This window comes from Hippopotamus amphibius, chromosome 7, assembly GCF_030028045.1.
Source record: "Hippopotamus amphibius kiboko isolate mHipAmp2 chromosome 7, mHipAmp2.hap2, whole genome shotgun sequence".
Classification (NCBI taxonomy): domain Eukaryota; kingdom Metazoa; phylum Chordata; class Mammalia; order Artiodactyla; family Hippopotamidae; genus Hippopotamus; species Hippopotamus amphibius.
In genome coordinates, this window is record NC_080192.1 from 10747250 (window position 1) to 10764049 (window position 16800).

The following is a 16800-nucleotide window of genomic DNA, read 5'->3' on the forward strand; positions in this document are numbered from 1 at the left end:
CCCCTGTGAACACTCTTCGGCTTTCTTTATCCAAACATGGATTTCTCTGGCCTGATCTTCACATCCCCGGCCACGGCCCAGGGCAGAGGGAGGGAGGACCAAGTTCTTCTCGCAGTCAGGAGAGCGCTGGGTGTGAGTTACGGATGGATCTGGATGAGGGGCCGTGTCTGGCTTGCTGGGTGGCTGTGGCAGGCCCCCTCCACCAGACTGAGATTCAGTTTCCCCCCTTGGAAAATGAGGGTCGGCGGGCTGGGAGCCCTGCACTGCCTCCTCTGACCCTCTGCATCTTGAGCACGGGCAGCGCGGCTCACTTTACTTTTCCCCTCATCAGGCAGCCAGGCAGGGGCTGGGTCCCCACTTTACAGATGTGGAAACAGACTCAGAGGTGGTGAGCTCCATCTGGCTGTTTGGGCCTGGTGGATGGCTATCCAGGCCTCCTGATTCCTGCTGACGGGCGAGCCTTGCTTCTGGTCCAGGCTGTGGGGTGTGACTCTGGGCAAGCCACTGCCCCTCTCTGGGCCTCTGACTCTCCAGCCACTGCGGGGATGCCGGGCTTTGGTCACACGATTCCGGAGGCCTCTGGCTTCTTCACCTGCCCCCTGCAGGATCTGGGCCCCCTACTGGAAAGCACTTTGAGGAGAACCATTGGGGGTATGTCTGGGTTCCCAGACTCTTGCCCTCTCTTTCCCTGGGAGGCTCTGCTCTTGCCTGCAGGATGAGCTCATCTTGTGCCCTCCCACTGTAGGAGACCCCAGCCTCTGTACATCCCCCTGCCTGGGGGGCTCCCAGCCATGCTGCTCTGCTCCCCCTCCCCCATGGAAGCCGAGACAAGGGATTTATTTTTGGAACAAGAGCAGTTACACAACAAATGAATTATTTATCTTTGGGCATGGAGGAGAGGAGGCACTTTGCTGGGCTTCTTAATTCTTTTCTGGATTGGAGGGTGGCTGCTCGGGTACGTGGCCATGTGTGTACCGGCCTGTTGTCGTACAAAAGACTGTAGGTGTGTGTGTGTGTGTGTGTGTGTGTGTGTGTGTACACCTGTCTATGTGAGCATGCCATGGAGTTCTGGCTCATGTCGGGGCATGTGGGTCTTTGTGCAGGCAGGTGGGCTAGTATGAACACGAGTGTGCTGGGTCGTGCGCGCTTGTGTGTGTCTGTGTGTGTGTGTGTCCACCTGAGCTGTTAACTCTCCAGTTTCCCTTCCTTGCCCACTGGCTTCAGACTCTGTCCCCTCCTCCCCCCCTGTTTCTTTGGTCTCCCTCCTTCTAGGTCCTCCGGCCCCCTCCTCCCACTCTTGCTACCCACCACCTCCCTTCTTTTATGTAACAGGGACCCAGAGTGCTGCGGCACCGGAACCCCCGGGAGGGGGTGGAAAAGGGACTGGGGGCTGCGCTGGAGCTTAGGGGGCTGCCCTGAGCCTTTGCACTGATCTGTCACTCCCTCTCGGTGCTACCTTTCAGGAACCAGGTGACAGATGGGTCTCTTCCTTCCTGCCCCCATCTCGCGCGCTCCCCCCTCAGAGCTCCAGTCTCCAGCCTCCCGTGGAAATCGTCTGAAGTTCTGAGCCCAGAGCCCCAGGAGGAAGAGGAGGAGGAGGAGGAGGAGGGAGAGGAAGTCAAGCCTCGAGAGCCCGGGCACCTTCCCGGCAGGAGAGGCACGCCTCCCGGGAGGCAGGCTGTGGGGCCCGCAGCCCCCCCGGCCCCGGCCTGGCCACAGGGTCCAGCCCCTGCGGGTAGCGCCCGGGAAGGCCCCTGACGGTTGGCACGGGCCGTGCCTGCCTCACCTGGGGCCCCCGAGTTGGGGGTCGCCCCCAAGATGGTGGCGGCCCCGGGGAGGACTGTGCTGCTGGCCCCAGCCTCTGGCCGCTAGGCCCCTCCCGCCCCGGCCCCCCACCCTGAGCCTGGCCTGCGCGGGGGCCGCGGCTGGAGCCATGCTGCGCCTGGGGCTGTGCGCGGCCGCGCTGCTGTGCGTGTGCCGGCCGGGCGCCGTGCGCGCCGACTGCTGGCTCATCGAGGGCGACAAGGGGTACGTGTGGCTGGCCATCTGCAGCCAGAACCAGCCGCCCTACGAGACCATCCCGCAGCACATCAACAGCACCGTGCACGACCTGCGGCTCAACGAGAACAAGCTCAAGGCCGTGCTCTACTCCTCGCTCAACCGCTTCGGGAACCTCACGGACCTCAACCTCACCAAGAACGAGATCTCCTACATTGAGGACGGGGCCTTCCTGGGCCAGTCGAGCCTGCAGGTGCTGCAGCTGGGCTACAACAAGCTCAGCAACCTGACCGAGGGCATGCTGCGTGGCATGGGCCGCCTGCAGTTCCTCTTCGTGCAGCACAACCTCATCGAGGTGGTGACGCCCGCCGCCTTCTCCGAGTGCCCGAGCCTCATCAGCATCGACTTGTCCTCCAACCGCCTCAGCCGCCTCGACGGCGCCACCTTCGCCAGCCTGGCCAGCCTCATGGTGTGCGAGCTGGCCGGCAACCCCTTCAACTGCGAGTGCGACCTCTTCGGCTTCCTGGCCTGGCTCGTGGTCTTCAACAACGTCACCAAGAACTACGACCGCCTGCAGTGCGAGTCTCCGCGCGAGTTCGCCGGCTACCCGCTGCTGGTGCCCCGGCCCTACCACAGCCTCAACGCCATCACCGTGCTCCAGGCCAAGTGCCGCAACGGCTCCCTGCCCGCCCGGCCCGCCAGCCACCCCACGCCCTACTCCACCGACACCCAGAGGGAGCCCGACGAGAACTCGGGCTTCAACCCCGATGAGATCCTTTCGGTGGAGCCGCCGGCCTCGTCCACCACGGATGCGTCGGCGGGGCCGGCCATCAAGCTGCACCACGTCACCTTCACCTCGGCCACCCTGGTGGTCATCATCCCGCATCCCTACAGCAAGATGTACGTCCTGGTCCAGTACAACAACAGCTACTTCTCCGACGTCATGACGCTCAAGAACAAGAAGGAGATCGTGACGCTGGACAAGCTGCGGACGCACACCGAGTACACCTTCTGTGTGACCTCACTGCGCAACAGCCGGCGCTTCAACCACACCTGCCTGACCTTCACCACCAGGGACCCGGTCCCAGGCGACCTGGCGCCCAGCACCTCCACCACCACCCACTACATCATGACCATCCTGGGCTGCCTCTTCGGCATGGTCATTGTGCTGGGAGCCGTCTACTACTGCCTGCGCAAACGGCGCATGCAGGAGGAGAAACAGAAGTCGGTCAAGGTCAAGAAAACCATCCTGGAGATGCGCTACGGGGCCGACGTGGATGCCGGCTCCGTTGTCCACGCCGCCCAGAAGCTGGGCGAGCCCCCTGTGCTGCCCGTGTCCCGAATGTCCTCCATCCCCTCCATGATTGGGGAGAAGCTGCCCACCACCTCCAAGGGGCTGGAAGCTGGGCTGGACACGCCCAAGGTGGCCACCAAGGGCAACTACATTGAGGTGCGCACGGGCACGGGAGGCGACGGCCTGGCCCGGCCCGAGGATGACCTCCCGGAGCTGGAGAATGGCCAGGGCTCGGCCGCTGAGATCTCCACCATCGCCAAGGAGGTGGACAAGGTCAACCAGATCATTAACAATTGCATCGATGCCCTCAAGTTGGACTCGGCCTCTTTCCTGGGGAGTGGCAGCGGTGGCGGGGACCCTGAGATGGCCTTCGAATGCCAGTCCCTCCCCGCGGCCTCCACCACCTCCTCGACTGCCACCCCCGGGGGGCTGGAGCGGCCCAGCTTCCTCTCACCCCCCTACAAGGAGAGCTCCCACCACCCGCTGCAGCGCCAGCTGAGCGCCGATGCCGCCGTGGCCCGCAAGACCTGCAGCGTCTCCTCCAGCGGCTCTATCAAGAGCGCCAAGGTCTTCAGCCTGGACGTGCCAGATCACCCGGCCGCCACGGGGCTGGCCAAGGGCGACTCCAAGTACATCGAGAAGGGCAGCCCCCTCAACAGCCCGCTGGACCGGCTCCCGCTGGTGCCCGCGAGCAGCAGCGGGAGCAGCGGCGGGGGTGGCGTCCACCACCTGGAGGTGAAGCCCGCCTACCCCTGCAGCGAGCACCGGCACAGCTTCCCGGCCCTGTACTACGAGGAGGGCACCGACAGCCTGAGCCAGCGCGTGTCCTTCCTCAAGCCGCTGACCCGCACCAAGCGGGACTCCACCTACTCGCAGCTCTCCCCCAGACACTACTACTCAGGTTACTCCTCCAGCCCTGAGTACTCGTCCGAGAGCACGCACAAGATCTGGGAGCGCTTCCGGCCCTACAAGAAGCACCACCGGGAGGAGGTGTACATGGCCGCCGGCCACGCCCTGCGCAAGAAGGTCCAGTTCGCCAAGGACGAGGACCTGCACGACATCCTCGATTACTGGAAGGGGGTCTCGGCCCAGCAGAAGCTGTGACCCTCTCCTCCCCGGTGAGGTTGGAGTGGGAGGGCCGGGGGGCACGCGGGGAAGGGCCTGGGTGGCCGGGCGGGGCGCGCTGGGGGCCGAGGCCGAGGAGTGGACGCACACGCACACCCGCACGCACGCACCCACGCACACACCTGACCACCACCTGACTGTGAACAACCACCACCCGACAATAACGGACAGGAAAACAAAGACATGTTCTCCTTAAAGTTTACACACTGATACCGAAACCAGTCGTCTCTACTGTGCTGCCCAGGGACTCTGCTAGGGTGTGCGGGCTGGGTGGGGGCGGGGGCAGGCGAGGAAGCCGAAAGGGGGTGTGGGGCCTGGGGCTCTGGGGCTAGGGACAGGTTTGGGGGCAAAGGAGCCTGGGGCAGGGAGAGGGTCCCCCGGGCTGGGGGACAGGTCCCTTGGAGATGTAGTCGCAGATGGGCACTGGGCATCATTTCCTTCCTTTACGGACGGGGAAACTGAGGCCCAGAGACAGGACGTGATAACCCCAGGGTCATGTGGCAGGTGAGAGTCCGTCTCCCAACCTCCCCGCCCAGTGCCGTCCCCGCCCCCAGGAGCTCTTCCGGCGCCCTCACCCTCTGTTCGCCCGCTACCTGTTCCAGAGCTGTGGTCTCCTGGGACTGAGGGACAAGAGAATCAGGTGGGTGCTTTTCCTTTCTAGAGAGCCCCATGGCCATGTCCCCAGAGTGTGGAGCTGTCCGTCATCATGGGGGGGCCTCCGCCCCCCACGCCAGCACCCAGGAGAGGTGGGAGGTCCTGCTGACAAGGGAGGAGCAGACACGGGGACGGCCCACCAGCCCCCTTCAGGTGTCTTCCACGTAGCCTGGGGGCTGCCGATGGGGTCTGAGGAGAGCGGCTGGGCCAGCAGCCACCGCCTCCCAGGTGCAGGCCCCGCCCCTCGGCCCCCAGCCTCTCTGGGCCTCCAGGACCCCTGCTCATCCCAGAAGGGCAGCGGTGAGCTGGGATGCCTGGGAGCAGCGGGGAGGCGGGGTCTAATGGGGGCTTTCCTGCCTCTGCCCCCACAGCCTTGCCTGCCACCTGCCTGACCCCCGCCATGGGCTCTTGGGCAGCATCTCAGCCTGCCCAGAGGAAGGAGGGCTTTCTGGAGCTTTCCTGCTCACCCCCTCTTGGCTGCCCCTCCCCTAACCCCATCCCCTGGCCTGAGGGGCTCCCATGTTTCCATGGAAATGGCCACTCCTCCCTTGCTGACCCCCACCCAACATCGAACAAAGCACAAACGGTGAGCACCCCCCCCAGCCCTGCTGGGAAGGAGCAGGCTGGGTTCCTGGGGCCCCTCCCCCCCCCCCCCCCCCCCCGCCAGCCTCTGTTGCCATGGCAACCCAGAGCCCTGGCAGTTGGGACTGTTGGGCTTCTGGGGGCTCTCTCTCCGTGTGGGCGGCAGAGGGCAGAGAGGGAGGGCAGCGCCAGAGGGGGTGGCCGCCTTTCTCAAGAGTTAGGGGCTTCCTGGGGCAAGCTCTAAGGGGGTAGATCTGGGGTCTGGAGACTGTGGGGTCTTGCGTGCTGTCAGGGTGCTGAGGGGCAGGAGTTGGCCATCCCTTCACCTGTGGGTGGGAGGTGGGCCGGTGCCCACCTGCCAACGTGCCCCTTGGCACCCCACCCCCCTCAGGAGGGGAAGGAGCCCCCTCGGCTCCCCCCACACGCCTGTGTTTGGCCTGTCACTCTGTTGGGTTTCTTGAGATTTGGGGAGTGTGACTCTAGGGTGAGGGTGGGTGCTGGGATGGGACCAAGACCTGCACTGTGGGGGGGATCCGGACCAGGAAAGCTAGTGCCATTCCCTGGGTGGGGGGGCTCCAGCGACTTTCCTGCCAGAGGTGGGACCTGGGGGAGGACAGTGGAGGGCGAGGGCGGCGTCGGGCTCAAGCGAGCCCCTCTCTCACACCCACTTGGGGGACGGACCAAGCCCTGGGCTCACTTTGGGGGTGACGTTTGCAAAGAAGGGACTGTTCTCCTGGGGAGTGGAGGGGAAGGGGCCAGCATGGATATGCAGAGCAAACCTCCCCCAACTCCCCCAAACCTGCCCCCCAACCCCTCCTCACACCGGATTGGCAAAACAGAAAAGCAAGCAGGCAGAGAAGCCATTGGTGTGAGAGAGCAGATTCCCTGTTATATTTGCATGACGATTTTACTGTACTTTTCTGAGCAAACATCTGTCGTGTATGTGCCAGTGTGTCCAGACTCCCCGCCTCCCCGCCGCCCCCCCCCCCCCCCCCACATTCCCTCTGTCGTGATCTGACAAGCAGCTCTTGAAACCCGGGGAGGGGCCGGCTCTGCAAAAGACCCAAAACAGGTGCCACCAAAACACAGCCCCCCCCCCCGCCGACCTCCTGTCTTTCGGGACGTTGGGGCCACATGTGCTGCCTCCCCTCCGGCCATCTGTCCTCACCCCTTACCCTCTTCCTTGCCGGGGAAAGGCAGCCCTGGGGAAAGGCGCGTGGGGGGACCTCTCCTCTGTCCACTTGCTCCCATTTTGCAGGTGAAGAAGTCTGGGCCCCTAAAGAGGGAGGGGTTCTGGTGATTTGGCTGCTGGGAGGGGAGGGTCAGGCGCACTGCTGAGTACAGGAGGCCAAGAGCTTGGGGCTTCATGGGGGCCTCTACGGGGAGGCTTGGGGCCCTGAGGGAGGAATCCATGGGGGAGGGGGTCCCCCAACGTTGGCCTGGCCTCCTTGGAGACAGAGCTGCCAACGGGGAGGAATCCCAGCCGCAGGAGCCAGCGCCCCCTCGTTCCCCGTCATTCCTGGTTGAAGATGACCTATAAAAACCTCAGGCAGGCTGGCTTCCGGGGGCTCCAAAGGCTACGTCCCCACTTAACAGCAAGGGTCTTCCACTCCAGGAGGTGACTCAGCATGCACAGATCTTTGAGGCAGAATAGGGACCCCCAGCTGCCCAAGCCGGGCCGTAGCTCTGGGGAGGTGGCCGCTGCGCTGTTAGCTCACGCTGGAGGTTTTCCCGCATCTCTGTCTTGTTCAGGATAATTTTCCCTCGGGGGCAGGGCGAAATAGTCACAAAAGTCAAATGAACACGTACGTCAAGGAATCTGGCTGGCCGGGGCCCTGTGTTTGTAATGGCGAGAGCACGGTGGACCCAGGCTGTGGCCTGGGCGGGCCAGGAGGGCAGGCATCCAGGAGAGGAGGGAAAGGGGGCTACCGGGGAGGTGGGGGGACAGGGGGCTGGTGGAGGGGGGGCCAGCTGCAGGAGATGTGGGTGCGGCACCCTGGACCTCCCGGGACCTGCGTTGGGTCCTGCCCGGGCTTGCTATCCTTTTGTCAAGAAGCCTCTCAAGGAGCTTCCTGGGTGCCTGTTCTTGGGAAGGGGTACCCGTGAGTCCGTGCTCTCCTGGAGAGCGTAGGTCGGGGCCGCGAACCCTCTGTTGGAGCTAACGGCCTTCCAGAAGTGAAAAGCGAAGATCTGGCAGGAGGAAAGCTTCGTCTGGGGCGGCCACCTCCTCAGGGGTCCCAGGCTTGTTTCTCTCCTCTGTAGGAGGGGCCTGTGATGACCCATTGAAGACCCCTCGCCTCTGACCCCTCCTGGGGGACAAAGCAGGAGCCACTGTCCAGGTGGTGGCCTGTCTCCAGGCCGGGAAAGGACTGTGTGCGGGGCGGTGGGAGTGGAAAGACCGCTTGGGGAGAGTAGGTCTGGAGGGCCCCAGAGGCAGGGTGAAGCGTCTGGGCCTGGCCGAGGGGCTCTGAGGTTCCCAATGAGAAGTCACTCACCCGCCCGGCTCCACATCCTGGACTTTTAACAGAGGGGGAAACAAAAGCACAGGAAGCGGAAGGAAAGAAATCTCCTGGGGTCGCAAAACCAGTTAAAGACAGACTGAGGCCAAGAAAGGGGGCCAAGCATGGGGGACAAGAGTGACCGGTGCCGGCTTCTAAGGGGCTCATATGCGGTGAAGGGGCAGCCACAAACTGTTCCTCCGTGACAGACACCGCACAGAGGATTAAAAACGGGTGATGGGAGTGGGGAGGGGCTTGGGGGGCCCTCAGGGCAGGGGGTGACCGGCAGCCGAGCTCTGAACCACAGAACCAGAGGACTAGCCCGCTGGCCGTGGGAGGATGACTCGGGAGGGGGGTAGGGCTGGGAGGGGCTGGATGCCCCCGAGTCCCTCCTCGAGTGCTTCCACTACCCTGGCCCGGCCCTGCGAGCACCCCCCAGTTCAGCAGCAGCCCACCCCGTTCCTGAGGCAGCAGGGCCCTCTTTCTGGGGTGGTGGGTGGGTGGTCGAGGCACGGGGACGCCCCAGGGTGTCTGACCCCCGCGGGGCTTCAGGCGCGGGGCTGAGGCTTGCCTGCCAGGCCCGCGTGAAGGCCGGGGCTCGCCTGCCCGCAGTGCTGATCTCTCTGCCAGGACCTCTGCCCCACGGCCCCCTGAGTCCCAGGAGCTGCCACGCTCCTCCTCCATCCTCCCACCTTTAAGGCAGAGCCAGTATCTCGACTCCTCGCTCTCACGCCTGTCTCAGAGTCCCCTGTTAAAGGTCCGTCACTGCTGCCCGGCAGTAGGGAGAGCAAGGGGGGCTCGAATGGGGCGGGGTGAGAGGGTCTGGGCGGCCTCTGGTTCCCCTGCCCCTCGCCAAACGAGCACGGGGCTGGGCAGGGCTGAGGGGTCCACTCTTGCTCTCTCCCTCCCGAAGGAGCCGCCAGCCCCTCGGCCCTGCCCTGCCGCCTGGCACCTGGTTTGGGTCTTGCAGAGTTGGGCTCCTGGGCCCGGGCTCCGAACCTGTGAACCCTAGCTGTGTGTGGACCTTTCCTCCCTCGGTGGGGCCTGAACTCTCCTTTTCTTCTTTTCGGGGTTGGGGGGGGACACTTCATTTATTTTCTCTTCCCTCTACCTGCCTCCCCCTCCTCCCGATTTCCTGTTTTAAACTGAACGGCACGAAATTGTTTTCCTCAACTCGGAGATTCCTGTATGGAGAGAATCAATTTCTATATTTGCAATAAATTTCTTATTTAAAACAACAGGGCCAAGGTCTTTGTTGAATGCCGACCCCTCTCTCTGCAAGTTGGAATCCCAGCGTCTCCAGTTTCTGGTGCCCGGTTCCCATCTCCCCTTCTCACCAGAGCCTCACACGCAGGGTTAAGGAATAGGGCCCATCAAATGGGGCCCGCCCGTGGTCAAGGAAAAAAGAAGTGTGTCCGCCCGACGGAGGACGGGCCAGCAGGGAACTGAAGGGTCCCTCTCCCCCTACCCCCGAGGCCTAGCTGGCTGGGGGGCCTCGTAGCCTCTCCCCCTCTGGAAACCTGGAAGCCCGTTTTCCACGTGCCCCTGGGGCTCCCCTTCCTGGTGCCCTGGCCTCCAGCATCCCTGCATCCAGGGCTTAGAGGTGGAGGGGCATTGGGGCATCACCTAAGTCTCAGCTGATTTCTGGGGATTATGCCTCCTCGTCAGTGGCCAGGGACCCGACTTTTTCATAAGCCTGCCTCTAACGACCCTGTCCTCAGAGGATTGGGGTGATGGGGGGACCCTCAGCAGGTCTCCTGGCTGTTGTCAAGGCCAAGTTTCAGGCTGCCTGCCTCTTCCAACCCGTCTGTTGCCCTTTGCTCCACAGCTGTGAACGACCCCTGCTCCTTCTCAGGGATCAAGAGAGGCAGCTTGTCTCTGGTCAGGCACGGAGCTCGGGCCTTCATCCCGTGACCTCGGGCTGAACTGCCAAACCATGGCTGGGGCGGGGGTGGGGAGCCTGGAGCCCACCTCCAAGCCCCAGCCTCCCCGTCTTCCCAGCAGGCAGAGCCCCTCCCCTCCTCTTCCCGGACCCCTGCTCTCCACCTGCTGCAACCCCCCACCCCGGGCAGCCCCTGGATTCAGCCTGCCATACGGGCACTTGGTTGGAGTGGCCTCCCTGGCACTGAGCTCCTCCTCCGTGAGTGAGGCTACAGGGAGGCGGTCAGCAGCCCCTGTGACGTTGGTGGCTCTTGCCCGTGGCCCTTTCCTGATGCCTTTCGCCTCCCTGGGAGTTGGTGTGGACTGGGGGGAGGGGCAGGCTGGGGCCCCATCTGGCCTCCTGTCCCCTCCAAGCTGCCCTCAAGCACCCTCAGTGCTGCCGTCCCAAGGTGGCTGCAGACGGAGTCACAGTCTCCCTGTTTGCTGACTCTTCCCAAGCAGCCTGTGCCCTGCTTCCTGAGGGAAGGTTCACTGTGAACTTGCACCATGGGAGGAGGAGAAGGAGGGGTGGGGCGGGTTTGTGGGGTCGGGGTCAGAAGAGCAGGTACTGGACACAAGCTCTGTCATCTCAGGCCTGCAATTGGGACTGGCCTAGGGTCCCCCAGCTGCCTTCCTGTGACACCCTGCCCTGGTTTCTCTTCATCAGCATGGGACTTTTCTCTTGGAAGCTTCCGACTATTCCTGAGGAAACGAAGATGTGACCAAATGTGGACACACGTCTAGGGGGGTGTCCAGGCCAGGCCAGATCCTTCCCCTCCTGGCTGCCCCAACACCCCCATCCCCCTAAGTACCACCCCACCACTTGGGTTAGGGGGTAACCTGCAGTTACTGGGAATTTGGAAGTGTCCTCAAGAAGGGTTTTGCTTTTGGGTACAGAAAGGCTCATTCTGTCCCATTGTTACTCAGCTTCCAAAATGAGCTTTTATTTACAAAGTTACAAATTCAAAGACCCACACCCTTTCATTTCAACACAAGTTATTCTATGGACACATCTAGTCAATTTCAACATTGATGTTGAAGGGGACTTTGGGTTAATTTAGGGTCGTGGTTACACATGTAATTAGGCAAATGTCCTTAACTATCCCAAACTTTATTCCAAAGTTTAATATATCTGATTTCCTTTTTCAATACTTCATTTATTTGAAGAACAAACAGAGCCTTGTATCCCGCTAAGTTTCTACTTACTCCTAGGGTGACTTTGGGTTCTTGTCATGTCCCAAGCTTCTTATCGTATGAGTGGTATTTCCAGGAAAATCACAATTCTGAATTAATTCCTTATTTTCAAGTCATCGATTTGAATTTCAAGGACACTGGTGCTTTGACAGAGCAAACAAACATCGCAGATACCTGCAACCCTAAATATCCCAGATTCCTCAACACAAATGTTTAATTAGACAAATGGGACATGTTTATTCTGTACCTACTTCTGATTCTTTCTGGGGTGAGGAGGTACTCATCTAGTAAGGAAACAAACGGATCTACCTTGTAGGCAATTTTGGGTAAAACCTTGCCAACTAGGGGTCCTGAGGTCCGGAGATTTCGGCTGGGATTGGGGTCTGGGCTCTAGAGACAGGAGCCCAATGCCAGCATCCCGAGACCCTACTTTTACACTTTCTTTGTTGTGCCCTGTAAATGGGGGTTCTCTCAAACCAGTGACCGTGGGGCTGAGCTGCAGAGCACCTGGCTCTTCTGTCTTCTCCAGGAAGTCTGCAATCCCTCTGTCCTCTCAACCTTGACCCTGTCCAGCTCAGGACTGCTTCCCCCTCCTCCGGATTGATGAATACGCCTCCTACATAGGAGGGCTCCCACTTTCTGGGCTCCGCTGGGGCTTGGTTTGAAGGTGTTCACAGTTCCAAGGTTATTCTGTGACCCCTCGTAGCTGCTGGCCAGGGAACGTCCTCTTCTCTTTAGTTGCTTAGTTCAATTCCCCTCCCCTAGCTCCCACTTTGCCCTAGCAACAACAAATCCTCCTTCTCCACAAATGCCCTCAAATCGAGCCCGCTGGGTCTTAGCGGGTTCTCAGAGGCAGCACCGGGTCTGCGATTCCCAGACGCCTGCTTCTCCCAGGCGGCCTCCTCCTGCCTCTGCCTCGGGTGGTCGAGGTTTCTGAAGGACCCAGGGGCCGCCTCCTGCAGGCCTGGATGGACCCCTAACCTGGGCCACCTTGCTTGCCTTGTCCCCGGCTGTCCCTCTGCCCCTGCCCACATCTGCTGTCCTTTGCTCCACAGCTATGAACGACCCCTGTTCCTTCCCAGAGATCAAGAGAGGCAGCTTGTCTCTGGTCAGGCTCGGAGCTCGGGCCTTCATCCAGTGACCTCGGGCTGAACTGCCAAACCTTTGCTCAGGTTAGGTGGGGAGCCTGGAGCCCACCTCCAAGCCCCAGCCTCCCTGTCTTCCCAGCAGGCAGAGCCCCTCCCCCTCTCTTCCCAGACCCCTGCTCTCCACCTGCTGCAACCCCCTCCCCTGGGCAGCCCCTGGATTCAGCCTGGATTGCTATAAGGGAACTTGAGGTGGCCTCCCTGGCACTGAGCTCCTCCTCCGTGAGTGAGGCCACACGGAGGCATTCAGCAGCCCCACCCGGGGGTCTGCCGTCCCTGTGGCCCCGATGGCTCTTCGCCCATGGACCTTTCTTGATGCCTTTCACCTCCCTGGGAGTTGGTGTGGACTGGGGAGGGCTCCTTAGAAAGGCCCAGGCTGGAGCCCCATCTGGCCTCCTGTCCCCTCCAAGCTGCTCTCAAGCACCCTCAGTGCTGCCGTCCCAAGGTGGCTGCAGACGGAGTCACAGTCTCCCTGTTTGCTGACTCTTCCCAAGCATCTGTGAAAATAAAGGGAAACCTCACTAAAATGGAGACGGGAGGCCAGAGGGGAGAGCTCTCAGGCATGTACCATTAGATATTAACACAGATTCCAACAGAAAGAGATGTACCTTGCATCTCCGCAGGAAGTGACGCTATGTTACTACCGCCACTACCGCCAGCAGGAGGAAGCTTTTCTCCTTGCTTGGCAACAGCTCAGCCTGTGAGAGACTGTCACAACTCAGCCAGTGAAAAGCAGTTTCCTCCAGTGGACTTTTTGTTTATAACAGCCCCTCCCAACTCCCCCTTCTCCTCTATAAAAGAGTTTCCTCTCCTTTACGTTCTCAGGATTTGCAAGTAGTTCACCATAGTTGCATGTCCCAAGTTGCAATTCTTTGCTGTTCCCAAATAAACCCATTTTGCTGGTAAAATAACTGGCTGTTTTACTGTTTTAGGTTAATACAGCCCATGTCTTGCTTCCTAAGGGCAGGTTCACCATGAACTTGCACCATGGGAGGAGGAGAGGGGGCAGGTTTGTGAGGGAGGGGTCAGAGGAACAGGTTCTGGAATCCTATAAGCTCTTATTATCTCAAGCCTGCCGCTGGGGTGGGGCCGGGGTCCCGCAGGCTGGCTCAAGCTCAGGGTGCCCTGCCCAGCTGCCTTCCCCTTCCCCCTCCCCTGCAGTCATTGTGAGGATGAGGGGGGGTGTCTGCAAACCTATCCTCCAGGAAGGGCCGGGAATGAGGTCCTCAGGAAAAGAGGCTCTTAGAAGGGTCATGCAGGGTCCCTCACACTGTGTGGCCAGCAGCTAGAACCTGGGTCTGTGCTTCTCCTAGATCCCACCCCCTCGAGAACTTTCCTCCAGCCTGGGGACAAGCTTTCTGGGCCACATGAGGTCTTCACTCTGAGGGAAGCTGGGGGCTGCCTCCCAGGCCTGAAGTGCAACCCACGCCTATGCCTTGCTGCTCTCCTTGGGCCTGGACCCCTCACCTGGTCCCCTCTGCCCCTCACAGCCGCTTCCTCCCACCTGGGCACCTCAGGGAGCTGCAGGGACCTACAGAGGCTGCTCCTAGGTGAGCCAAGTGTGTTTCTCAGAGCTGGGTCTCCCCGAACTGCAGTAGGGAGGCCCCAGCAGTGTACCGAAGTCACCCACTGTTGAGGTAGGAGGAGGGGACTGCACAGAAACTATCCTTCTCATCCCGAGTGACCCCGAAGGCCTTCATCCAGTGACCTCAGGCTCCTTTGCGCTACTGTCTCTTGGGGACCCCACAGCCCTTCTTCCAGACCCTGCCATCCTGTAGGGACTAGAAACCTGTTCCTGCAGGAAGGTGCCTAGATTTTGCCCGTCAGCAATAACAGGGACAATTGAGGGTGTAACTGGGTCTTAGCTTGTTCCCAGGGGCCAGGCACCAATGTGTGGCCCAAGGCGTGTCTCCTTTTATCTCTGGCTTGGGTGGTCAAGATTTCTGGGGGGACCCCACGGGCTTCTTCCTGGAGGCAGGCCATGGCCAGGCCAGCCTTCAGGCTTCGCTGGGCCCCTGACCTGCCTTGTTCCTGTTGCCCCCCTCCCTAGCCGTCTGCTGCCCTCTTCTCCACAGCTATGAACGACCCCTGCTCCTTCTCAGGGATCAAGAGAGGCAGCTTGTCTCTGGTCAGGCATGGAGCTTGGGCCTTCATCCCGTGACCTCGGGCTGAACTGCCAAACCATGGCTGGGGCGGGGGTGGGGAGCCTGGAGCCCACCTCCAAGCCCCAGCCTCCCCGTCTTCCCAGCAGGCAGAGCCCCTCCCCTCCTCTTCCCGGACCCCTGCTCTCCACCTGCTGCAACCCCCCACCCTGGGCAGCCCCTGGATTCAGCCTGCCATAAGGGCACTTGGTTGGAGTGGCCTCCCTGGCACTGCGCTCCTCCTCCTCCGTGAGTGAGGCCACAGGGAGGCATTCAGCAGCCCCACCGGGGGGTCAGCAGCCCCTGTGACGTTGGTGGCTCTTGCCCGTGGCCCTTTCCTGATGCCTTTCGCCTCCCTGGGAGTTGGTGTGGACTGGGGGGAGGGGCAGGCTGGGGCCCCATCTGGCCTCCTGTCCCCTCCAAGCTGCCCTCAAGCACCCTCAGTGCTGCCGTCCCAAGGCGGCTGCAGACGGAGTCACAGTCTCCCTGTTTGCTGACTCTTCCCAAGCAGCCTGTGCCCTGCTTCCTGAGGGAAGGTTCACTGTGAACTTGCACCATGGGAGGAGGAGGAGGAGGGGTGGGGCGGGTTTGTGGGGGCGGGGTCGGAAGAGCAGGTACTGGACACAAGCTCTGTCATCTCAGGCCTGCCGTTGGCACTGGCCTAGGGTCCCCCAGCCTGGCTCAGGCTCTGGGCCACAGGGCCCAGCTGCTTTCCCGTTGCCATCCATGAGGCCTCCTCACACCATAGTCGTGAGGATGGGCATCTGCTAACCCCTTCTTCCAGGAAAGCCCTCGAATTCTGCTCCCTGACAGGATTATGTAAGGTCATTTCACAGCAGGTGAGGTACGATCTTCAATGCTTTCTAGACTGTGGGGCTGGAAAATCCAGTTCTGGCTCTGGCCTCTCTCTTGGCCCCAACTCACCCTGCTTCCCTGGATCACTGGTCCCCATCTGCAGCTTCTCAGCCTCTGCATTTGCTGTTTCCCAAGGGCGTGAAGACTCAGCCTCCAGAAGCTGCCTTCTCAGGCCCTTTACCTGCAAAATGTAGACCTTGTGCCTGATGCGAGTCAGAGGCGAAGGTTCTGGGCACACTCATCGTTCTTCCAGTCCTCCTCTTGTGGGTCACCCGGTCCCTGTTCCGAGCCCTGCTGTCCCGGGAACTCAGCTACTGTCTCCTTCCTCGGGCCTAGCTCTCGGAGTGTCCTCCCCTTCATGCTTGTCTTTCATCCCAAGACATCCTGATGTGTGAGCTGGGATGGGGGGGTCCCTGGTTAACTCAAGGCTCACCTGCCTCCTGTCGCACTGGTGCCTGGAGGGGTTTGTGACGTGTGCTCCACGGTCCACCCTCCATGTGAGGTCTGGGGCTGCCTCTCCGCTTGGCCTGGGCCCCCTTTTTCCTCCTCTAGGCCTGGAACCCCAGCTGGTCTGTCCTCTCCTCAGTGCCAAGTCTGCCACAACCTTCCTGCCCAGCTCCCCTCGAAACCAGGAGCCGCACCCCAAATCTCCTTTCTTGGGCTGAAACAGCCCTCCCGTGAGTCCCTGACAGCTTGTCTTGGGGCCTCATGGTTCTTGGCAAACTAAGCAAGATGATGTGTGAGGCAGTTCACACAGTGACAGGGGTGGAGACATGGGAAGCTGTAGTCTCTGAAAGTCCTTGTCCTCAATATTCTTGCCTTCCCTTTTCCTGACCTCCTCCTCCAACAACTTCCCTCCCTGCTGTTTAGAGAGCTCTCCAGAATCTGTGATGGCCCAGGAGGTTAAACCCATCCACCCACCGCTTCATCTAGTTACTCTTGCAAAAAATATTTCCGGCTCCCGCCCTCTATTGGCAAGGCACAACAGCTGTGAACTGATCAACTTTGGCCTGGGCTCTGTTGCACACAACAGAATTCTCTATAGCTAATTGAAGCAGGGAAGGACTATCGAGAGGAGACCAAGAGTTGTATGGAATTATTGGGAGGACTGAAGACCCAGACTCAAGCTTGTGCTTTCTGGACTGACTTTCTTAGTAACAGTGCAGACCTGGGCCACCTAGCAAGCTGCTGCCTCTTGGTCCTTTAGCAGGACCCGGGCTGCTGGTGCTGGGACCACAGCAGCCCAATGGATGCCCATGGAAGTTGGTGATGGGCTGAGGGTTCCTCTGCTAAGGCAGGGGATGGTCACAGAAGCATACCTTCGGCCTCATTGCCTCCTTCCACATCTCTCCAAAGAGTAACTGATCTGCAGAACCGAAATCGCCTCTGATACT

At 61.0% G+C, this 16800-nt stretch overlaps 1 protein-coding gene across 1 annotated transcript; it reads left to right on the forward strand.

Annotated features, from left to right (window-relative positions):
* The first annotated feature begins 1614 nt into the window (after positions 1-1614).
* Positions 1615-4396, forward strand: ELFN2 (extracellular leucine rich repeat and fibronectin type III domain containing 2). The gene has a single exon (XM_057743038.1). It carries the CDS (start codon positions 1934-1936, stop codon positions 4394-4396), a length of 2463 nt encoding a protein of 820 aa, XP_057599021.1. The 5' UTR covers positions 1615-1933.
* The last annotated feature ends 12404 nt before the right edge of the window (positions 4397-16800 follow it).